The sequence below is a fragment of the Zalophus californianus genome, chromosome 16 (genome assembly GCF_009762305.2).
Source record: "Zalophus californianus isolate mZalCal1 chromosome 16, mZalCal1.pri.v2, whole genome shotgun sequence".
Taxonomy (NCBI): Eukaryota; Metazoa; Chordata; class Mammalia; order Carnivora; family Otariidae; genus Zalophus; species Zalophus californianus.
In genome coordinates, this window is record NC_045610.1 from 46,369,983 (window position 1) to 46,380,923 (window position 10,941).

General features: G+C 38.1%; 1 protein-coding gene across 6 annotated transcripts in view; it reads left to right on the top strand.

Moving 5' to 3' along the window:
- Positions 1-10,941, top strand: part of EFCAB3 (EF-hand calcium binding domain 3) — a 133,156-nt gene that overhangs the window by 94,734 nt on the left and 27,481 nt on the right. For 4 of the 6 annotated variants that reach the window (XM_027624497.2, XM_027624500.2, XM_027624501.2 and 1 more), the window contains 2 exons: positions 3,055-3,108; positions 10,287-10,377. In XM_027624497.2, coding sequence (XP_027480298.2) covers positions 3,055-3,108; positions 10,287-10,377 — 145 coding nt within the window. Of the gene's footprint in view, positions 1-3,054; positions 3,109-8,525; positions 8,734-10,286; positions 10,378-10,941 lie in introns of those variants that run through there. The other 2 variants (XM_027624503.2, XM_027624498.2) reach the window with 2 other exon arrangements.

Here is a 10,941-nt window from a genome sequence, read left to right on the forward strand (position 1 = left end):
AAAAACAAACTGAGGGTTCTGGAGGGGAGGGGGTAGGGGGATGGGTTAGCCTGGTGATGAGTATTAAAGAGGGCACATTCTGCATGGAGCACTGGGTGTTATGCACAAACAATGAATCATGGAACACTATATCAAAAACTAATGATGTAATGTATGGTGATTAATATAACAATAAAAAAATTAAGAAAAAAAACTTGTCTTCTGCCCTCTTGCCCCCCTCCCAAAACCTTAATCTGTACTTCATTCTCCAATAATTTTGATTTGCTTTCTGCACCAGCATTTTTCAACAAGAATGATTTTTTTTTAATTGATGCGTCTCTGAAAGCCTGATTATGTTTCAAAAAGAAGAATTTAAGAATAATTTAAGGTGCTTTATGTAAGTATCTACAAAATGAATCTTAAAAAGAGAAGATAAATTTAAATTCTGGGCACCCACACTTAACATTTCCAGATGAGTCTTGTTGTATTTTATTATTTGCAAAAGAAAAAAGATTTCTTTGAATAGGTCCCATTCTATCCCATATATTGCTGCTTCTGTCACTGGTGCCAGAAAACTTTCAAAAAATGTCTGCTTGGTAGCTTTTAACCCAGCATTTAAAATCATGATGCTGAATTTAGGGATATTGAAGCAATCTTCTGTGATCATGTATAAGATCAGTGTTCATCAATAAGCACTTATTGAGTACCCACGCCCTGTGAAAAAGAAAGTTCAGCAATGAAAAAGGGACAAGCTAAGTTCCTGCTCTCAGCAAGGCTGTTTTTGAGTAAATAGTATGTGCCCAATAAATGTTTGTCGATTGACTAATAGAGGTTCTAGTCTCCTGCTTTCAGATGATGGAAGGTTCACTAACCCAAGCAGCTATATCGAGGTTGTTCTCATAACAACCCTCCCAATCTGGGCCACTCAGAAGAAAGAGTTATGTAACACTGTGTAAAACCCCAGGGCATGTAAGTGAGTCACCCAAATCAGAATTGATGGTTCAAACCCTTCTACAAAGCCAGGAGAGCACGGCCTCCCAGTCCCATCTGCTTACTTTTCCGTCCTTTTTCCAGGTTTTTCTTCTTCTTCCTGTCTCTACTAATAGATTATTTTTCTCTCACTCCTGCTGCCATTTGTTTTCCTAGTAGTCCCTTTTTCTCTTTTCTTTCCAGTCTCTGTCCAACATACACTGGTCACATGCCTACCCTGCTCCCCCACTTGCTTTCTGCACTGCGTAAGCCCATTCCACTTGCTGCCACCAAAATATATGTTATTCTGTGAGGTCCACAGTACACTAAAGAAAGTGTAGACATTGAAAAGTATGTTTCATAACTTTAGAAACTTCTAACAGCAGTGTCTACTCCTCAAATTCACCAAATACTACTCAGTGTCCACTTACTAAGTTTTCTTTACAGATACAGGTATTAAGGGAACAGATTTTATTTCTGAATACTGTATACTGTATTGACTTTTTTGGTACATTCAAACACATCCTACTTATGATTTAAGTTTTCACTCTCAACTTTTGATGACTAGACATACTCATTTTTTAGACAATGGCATTTTTTACACTTATCTTTTTTCTCCAATCCCCATTTCACCATTTCTATTTTTCTAAGGAATAAAAGTAAATTTCAGTTACCTAAGCATAATAACATGAAAATGACACTTCTATATGAACAGCTTCAAGACCTGCTAATATTTCATGTCATTTGATGGTGAACATTCAAAATCCCACTCTGGCCTGCAATGTTGTAGGTTGTAGGGTTCTGTATGAGAATTTCTAAAACCATACGTATTAGGGCTATAGAGAAACTCTAAATACATCTAGAAAAAAGCCTATTGTGTAAAAATAAAGTCTGCCTCTTGTCAAAAACAGAAATCTTCCAAGTCCCATTCCCAACCAGAGTGATGCCACATGCAGCATCCTAGAATGGCATAGGATGCCTCTAGCAAACTAATGTCTAGGCAGGGAGAAGAACCAAGCAATAGAGAAGAAGAGAAGAATGAGAGGGAAGGGAGGGAATAAAGGTGTTTGATAGGTTCTTCTTAATCATACAAATTATGTGTTTTATGTTAGTATTAATCTCTCCCTTTGCATAAGGAAAATATACCTACTTTATGTGTACTGCCTTCTGCATGATGTATTACCCTGTATAGCCTTCACAGCCTAAAGGTACTACCAAAACTTTTCCGTATTTCTGTAACCTGCAACTGACCTTTCTTGATATCAAAATAGCATTATTGGCTTTATCTGGTCAAACTAAACCAAACTTAGGGAACTGAACTATTATACCCAGCATTTTTCTCCTAAGTTAATCTCCTTGTGCATAGAAAACCAAACTACCCAACATGTTGATAGGAAGAAAAGAACTGAATGAGTACTATTAAAGTACTTGTTTCATTGTTGTTGTTCTGGCCATAGGGTACAGTAGGGCAAGGCGGAGAGATTCTTAGTCAATATTATAACGAATATTGTATGTACACACTTCACAGAACTCACTAGAAAGAAATCTGTACCACTAAAAGGCATATAACTAGTCAACAGTTCATAACCAAAGCACTAATGAAAATGAAATGGGTAGCAGGTTGTCCTCCTTGTTGACAGTCAACGAGTTTTCAAAGTCACTTCACTTCTTTTCATCCTAAAAGATGATAAGTGAATAGTCTTGCCTTCAATGTTGACTCTATTTTTCGTTTCAAAAACTATTTTTTGGAGTTTGACACATTAAGGCACCAAAAGAGGCAACATGAATTAAGAGATATATCACTAACTGGGGATGAAAGAATGCACTTGTGATGAGCGCCAGTGTTGTATGGAAGTGTTGAATCACTATATTGTACACCTGAAACTAATATTACAGTAAATGTTACCTAACTGGAATTTAAATAAAAACTAAAAAACAAAACAAAACAAAACAAAAAACAAGAGGTATGTCACATACAACTGACATTTTCTCTTCACTTTCCCACTCATTGGAGGAAAAATTAAAAGAAAATTATAATTTGCCCCTGTTCTACTTTTCAAAACTTCATAAATGTATATAATTTTGACTCTTAATCTTGTCTTTAAGCAAAAGGGATGGTGCCGCTACATAAGTTGATGAAAACTGGACATGATACTAAAGGTGAGTGTGAGACCTGATGTGAAGGCATCATAATGATGGGGTTTAATACTTTGACTTATGTATTTCAGTCCCATAGTTATTTTCCCTCACAGTTTTGTCAGTCACTACCCTCTATCTATGTGTTGATAGGCGACTGTACACCCTTCTCTCTCCAGTTGTTTTTCTGAGTTCCTTTTGCTTTTATAGTCCAAACTACACTGCATCACATGTGACTATCAGATATTTTACATTGTTTTCTAATGGATTTATTTGTGATGGATTTGTTTTTTTTCTCTAGTTACTGTGTAACTTATTTGGTGCAGTTTATAGTCCAATTACACAAAGCGGATGTTCCTAACTCTGCCCCTAAAGAGATTAATTCAACTCATTGTGCTTTAGTGTCCTTATCAATAAAATGAAAAAGGTGAATTAGATTAATGATCTGTTAGTTCTTTTTCATCTGCAAAATTCTAACTTTGTGGTTGAAAAGACACTATCAAGAAAATGAAAAGACATCCCACAGAACAGGAGAAATATTTGTAAATTTTGTATCTGATAAGGATCTAGTATCCAAAACATATAAAGAACCTGTGTAACTCAACAATAAAAAGACAAATAACCCAACCTTTAAAATGGTCAAAAGACCTAAATAGACATTTCTCAAAAGTAGATATAAAAATGACTAATAAGCACATGAAAAGATGTTCAACATCATTAGTCATTAAAGAAATGCAAATCAAAATGCAAGCTACCACTTCACACCCACTTGGATGACTATAATAAAAAAAGACAATAACAAATGTTGATGAGGGCATGGAAAAATTGGGAGTCTTCATATATTGCTGGTGGGAATGTAAAATGATGCAACTGCTGTGGAAAACAGTTTGGCAGTCCCCAAAATGTGAAACATGGTTACCATGTGACCCAGCAATCCCACTCCATGGGATATAGCCAAGAGAAGTGAAAACATATATCCACACAAGAACTTGTACAAGAATGTTCATAGAAAGATGACCCATAATAGTAAAAAAATGAAGACAATCCAAATGTCCATCAACTGATAGATAGATACACAAAATGTGGCCTATTCGTACAATGGAATATTGTTTAGCCATAAAAAGGAATGAAGTATGGATACATGCCAAAACACTGATGAACCTTGAAAACATCATGCTAAGTGAAAAAAGCCAGACAAAAGGCCACATATAATATTATTCTGTTTATATTAAATGTCAAGAATAGGCAACTCAATAGAGATAAAAGATAGATTAGTGGTTGCCTGTAGGCAGCTACTATGGGGAGTAGTTGCTAGTGGCACAGGGCTTCTTTTCTACATGATGAAACTATTCTGGAAGTAGATGGTGGTGATGGTTGTACAAGTAAAACCACTGCACTCACACTTTTAAAAGAGTAAGTTTTATGGTATGTGAATTATATTTTAATTTTTTAAAAAAGTACAGGACTGACCAAAAAAAAAAAAATATATATATATATATATATCTGCTGAAGAAATACAAGGATGCCAAATCTGCACCTGTTTACTTGTCAAGCTCTGTAGGTGGAAAAAATAAACAATAGGCTGGGCCCAGTATAAGTCCTAGCCCCAAAGCACCTTCCATATATCCAGTGTACCTATCTGTGGAACCCAGCTTATGCGCTAGTACTATCAGCCCCACAGATAAATATCACACCAGTCCACCAGTTTTAAACTACCTAGGATACACCCATAAGTAAATTAAGTGAAATCAGCCCTTTATCCCATTTGGTTCTGGTTAGATGACTATTGATGTAGCTAAATTATAATACATGCCTACTCCCTGGAATATTTAAGTTTCTTACATATACCACCCTATTAATTTTGATGCCTTCTGTCACCACTATTCACTCACAGATCATGGGAACCTGAATTTGGATGAACTTGTCCTATTTCCCTGTCAGCTACTTTTGAGTAGGCATGCCATCTTTTAAGTCTTTATTCTCTGTTCTGAGCAGATAGTAGGGTATCTGCTGAAGGGATGAATGGATGCATATATGCATTCATTTAAACAATCAGTTAGTGTTTACCATGTGCCAAGCCTTATTCTACATGTTTAGGGCAAAAATCCTTACCCTCTGGAACTTACACTCAAGAGATATATGCAACAAAAAGAATAAGATAATAGTATGACAGAGATTACAGAGATCAAAATAAAGCAAAGATACTTTTCCAAAGAAGACATCCAGATGGCTAACAGACACACAAAAAGATGCTCAACATCACTCATCATCAGGGAAATACAAATCAAAACCACAATGAGATACCACCTCACACCTGTCAGAATGGTGTTGGCAAGGATGTGGAAAAAGGGGAACCCTCTTGCATTGCTGCTGGGAATGCAAACTGGTGCAGCCACTCTGGAGAACAGTATGGAGCTTCCTCAAAAGTTAAAATTAGAACTACCCTATGATCCAGCAATTGCCCTACGAGGTATTTATCCAAAGGATACAAACATAGTGATTTGAAGGGGTACATGCACCCTGATGTTTATAGCGCATTATCACCAACAACCAAATTCTGGAGAGAGCCCAAATGTCTATCAACTGATGAATGGATAAAGAAGATGTGGTATATATATACAATGAAATAGTACTCAGCCAACAAAAAAAATGAAATCTTGCCATTTGTAACAACATGGATGGAGCTAGAGTCTATTATGATAAGTGAAATAAGTCAATCAGAGAAAGACAAATACCATATGATTTCACCCATGTGTGAAATTTAAGAAAGAAAACAGAAAACAGATGAACATATGGGAAGGGGGGGGGAAAGAGAGAGGGAAACAAGCCATAAAAGACTTTTTTTAAAGATTTTATTTATTTTGAGAGAGAGTGCAAGCAGGGGGAGGAACAAAGGGGCTGGGAGAGGAGGGGAAAGAATCTCAAACAGACTCTGTGCTGAGCGCAGAGCCCGACGGGCTCGATTTAACACCCCCAAGACCATGACCCGAGCTGAAACCAAGAGAGTGTTGCTCAGTAGACTGAGCCACCCAAGCGCCCTGAGACTCTTGACAGTAGAGAACAACCTGAGGGTTGACGGAGGGAAGAGGTTGGGGAATGGGCTAGATGGGTGATGGGTATGAAGGAGGGCACTTATTATAAGGAGCACTGGGTATTGTACGTAAGTGATGAATCACTAAATTCTATCCCGAAACCAATATTGCACAGTGTGTTAACTACCTAAAATGTAAATATAAAAAGTGAATAAATAAATAAAGCAAGGAAAAGGGGTGTAGGGAATTCTGCAAGTGAGGGAAGGCAATCAAGAAAGGCCTTGCTGATAAAGGACATTTAAGCAAAAAGATAAAGAGGTAAGGGAGTGAGCCATAAATAATCTGAGGCAAGAGCACTCCATGCAGAGGGCAGAGCAAGTGTAAATGCCTTTATAAAAGAGCATGCTTGCAGTATTTGAGAAAAAGCTAATTGGCCATTCTGGCTAGAACAGAGTTTTCACTCTGGGCAATGTAGGAAGAGATAAGGTCATAGAACTAGGTGACAGGACCATCACATTTAGTCACATAGTCTATGAAATGCACAATTCCAGGGCTGTACAATAAGATGTCCAAATGAGGTGATGCAGGTGTAGCCAGGAACAGATCATATAAGCCTTGAAGGCTATTATAAAGGTTGGATTTTACTATCACTTGATAAACTTTGCTGCTCACAAAAACAAACAAATCAATCAATTAATCAATCAATCAAGGTTGGATTTTTACTCTGAGTGACAGGAAAATACTGGAGAATTTGAGCAGAGACATGACATGATCTGACTTAAGTTTTGAAAGGATTATCCTGGCTTCTATGTGTAGGATAGACCTGGCAGGTAGTGGATAAGGCAAGAGCAGAAGCAGGGAGACCAGTTCGACCAGAACAACAGGTAGAGGTGGGGATGGTGGAAAGTAATTTGATTACATATATATTTTGAAGATGGAATCAACAGTGTTTCTGGCTAGATGTATTCCCTGATGTATCCCAGGGCCTAGAACAAAATAGACACTAAAAAAATATTTACGGAATGAATGGATTGGATTAGATGGGTGGCTCAGTCCGTTAAGCATCTGCATTCTGCTCAGGTCATGATCCCAGGGTCCTAGGATCAGCCCCACATCAGTCTCCCTGCTCAGCAGGGAGCCTGCTTCTCCCTCTGCTTGCTTGTGATCGCTCTCTCTCTCTCTGACAAATAAATAACAATAAAAAAAAAAAACTTAAAAAAAATACTAAACCAGGGGCGCCTGGGTAGCTCAGTCCTTAAGCGTCTGCCTTGGGCTTGGGTCATGATCCCAGGGTCCTGGGATCGAGCCCCACATCGGGCTCCCTGCTCCGCGGGAAGCCTGCTTCTCCCTCTCCCACTCCCCCTGCTTGTGTTCCTTCTCTCGCTGTGTCTCTCTCTGTCAAATAAAATCTTTTAAAAAAAATACTAAACTGTATGCTTAAAATGGTTAAGATCGTAAATTTTCTGTTTTTTACCACAATTTGAAATAATAATAATTAAAATAATAATATTAATATATTTCTCAACAATCCCATCCAATAGGAACTGCCATTATTCCCATTTTAATCTTGGTAGGCCCTAACATAGTAGGCCCTTAATAAATACTTGTTTAATTAATTTGTAAATTAAACCATCCCTTTCTTTTCCTTTGTATCCCAAAGCAGAATAGGAGGCAATGTACCAAGTTCACAAAGACTAGGGAAATGTCACATTATGCCCACAATAAACAAACTCTGAGAGCAGGAATAGAAATCCTCTAGAACTGCAGCTACTAAGTGAGGCCTGAAATAATTTGGGGGTCTCAAGCTAAACATTGGGTGCCAAAGGTATCTATGCTTGGCCATGATGAAGACTAAAGACATGACTAACTCCTGTCCTAGATGATTTACAATGCCATGAGACATGTGAGATCTTGAATATTAAGGTTTCTAATTAAAACAATCATAATCTTTTTGTAATTGCTCTTTTTAAATCACTCTTTCCAATAATACTTTAGTCTACAAACCTATGAGAGTTTGGGATATTTTTGTCCTTCCTGGGCTTAAGCAATTAATGAAATGGTTCTTAATCACCATTCAATCAAGGCATTTAGGTAAAATTAACAACTTCCAACTCACTAATGTTTAACATGGAATTATAGTAATACAGAATTAAAACAAAAAACCCCAAAAAACCAAAAAACTTCCCTTCCCTGAAATCCCCACAGTGTCAAAATATTCTCATTCTGTAATTGACACCCACACATCTCCAAGGGTGCTAAACAGACCACATTGAAAACATGGTTGCTCTAAACCTGGAAGGAGCTTGTAGGTCATTCTCACCTGGGCCTGAGCCTGAGAAGTGAATGAGGTCATAGTTGTATGATGGAACAAACCCTTTTTTGGATTCTTGATCTGATTGAAGCCCAGAAGTGGTAGGTAGCACGGCTTAAAAGTAGGCAAATATCTGGATTTTGTAGGAATCTATGCTGAGTCCTTTTTTTTTTTTAATCTCTCATCTCTAGGAGAGATTGAAGGTAGTTTTTTTAAAGTAATGATTATTTTGCGCCATGAGGATGATTTCACAGCCCCTTTCAAGTGCCTACATTATTGAGCCTCTCCGGAGTTCCCAGCTCTGTGGTAGGTTTCCAGATTTTGAACACGTGTAATTGAGTTGTTTAGAAACAACTGGCTTTCCAGGCTCCGAGGTGAAGACCTAGGAAAATGAACCAAACTGTAATTACACATTCAAAGACTCTTTGTGGTTTCATAGTATTTGTCTATCATTCCTAAATCAGCAACCCAGTATTCTTTAATACAGTCTACACTTTGAAAATTGTAATTGGAGAGGTAAAACCCCCAATAGAAGGGGGAAGCCTTACCAACCCAGCTCCTGGTCCATAGGTCCTGACACCCAAACTGCTGAAGTGGAAAGGCAGGACCAGGGAGACTCTAGTGGTTAAAAGTCCATTCAGGAGGGTCAAGGGTGGTGAAAGAGCATTGTATCCCACCTCTGCTCCTACATTTGGGTTCCCATACAGTGGGTTCATAAGAACTGACAGGGCAGGGATGGACCTCCCAGAAGGAAATCCTAGAAAATACTTATTACCAGGCAGGTATCCAAGATATAAACAATTAGGTAAATATTCTAGAAATGCTGTAACATTTTATTCTCTGTCAATTATAATATGAAATGTTCTGATTTCAAAAATAAATTTTGTCTTTATTTAAAGTTATTTAAATAACTTTTTGCACATATTTCCAGGATGCTTTATCTAAGTCATATGGTATCACTTATTTTTATATGTGATTAGAATGACACTATTGGGGAGGGAGACAAGGATAAGACATTTTGCTTAGAGATCTTGGGACAGTGAAGCGGTCCTTCCACGTGGCCTTCCAACTTTGCACATACCTCTAACTTGAATTTGCACATATTACCATTCCTCAAGGCCCTGGACTTCAAAAGCTAGGTGTTGACAATGGAATATTATGCAGCCATCAAAAGGAACAAGATCTTGCCATTTGCAACGACGTGGATGGAACTGGAGGGTGTTATGCTGAGTGAAATAAGTCAATCAGAGAAAGACATGTATCATATGACCTCACTGATATGAGGAATTCTTAATCTCAGGAACAAACTGAGTGTTGCTGGAGTGGTCGGGGGGTGGGAGGTATGGGGTGGCTGGGTGATGGACATTGGGGAGGGTATGTGCTATGGTGAGCGCTGTGAATTGTGCAAGACTGATGAATCACGGATCTGTACTTGTGAAACAAATAATGCAATATATGTAAAGAAAAAAAAAGAAGAAGAAGATAGCAGGAGAGGAAGAATGAAGGGGAGTAAGTCAGAGGGGGAGACGAACCAGGAGAGATGATGGACTCTGAAAAACAAACTGAGGGTTCTAGAGGGGAGGAGGGTGGGGGGATGGGTTAGCCTGGTGATGGGTATTGAGGAGGGCACATTCTGCATGGAGCACTGGGTGTTATGAACAAACAATGAATCATGGAACACTACATCAAAACAAATTATGTAATATATGGTGATTTACATAATAAAAAATTTTTTAAAAAAAGATCCATTGAAGTTGTAACATGAAAAAAAAAATCTAGGTGTTGAGCTAGGAAAGTTGCAAAAGAAAATAGAGGAATTAATCTGTGATTTGATCCTATTTGTATCTTCTGAATTCCAGACAGAGTTATTGGCCCCATGGCAGTTTCTGACATTAAATCAAAATTTAAGCTAAATCCTCTAACAAAAGTACCCAGCTCCCATGGCAAGAGGTAAGTAATGAATATATTCAGGTGATAGATTAAGGGAAAGAATTATTTTTTTTAAGATTTTACTTATTTAAGTCAATCAGAGAAAGACATGTATCACATGACCTCACTGATATGAGGAATTCTTAATCTCAGGAAACAAACTGAGTGTTGCTGGAGTGGTTGGGGGGTGGGAGGGATGGGGTGGCTGGGTGATAGACACTGGGGAGGGTATGTGCTATGGTGGGTGCTGTGAATTGTGCAAGACTGTTGAGTCGCAGATCTGTACTTCTGAAACAAATAATGCAACATATGTTAAGAAAAAAGAAAAAGAAGAAGATAGCAGGAGGGGAAGAATGAAGGGGAGTAAGTTGGAGGGGGAGACGAACCAGGAGAGACGATGGACTCTGAAAAACAAACTGAGGGTTCTAGAGGGGAGGGGGATGGGGGGATGGGTTAGCCTGGTGATGGGTATTAAAGAGGGCACATTCTGCGTGGAGCACTGGGTGTTATGCACAAACAATGAATCATGGAACACTACATCAAAAACTAATGATGTAATGTATGGTGATTAACATAACAATAATG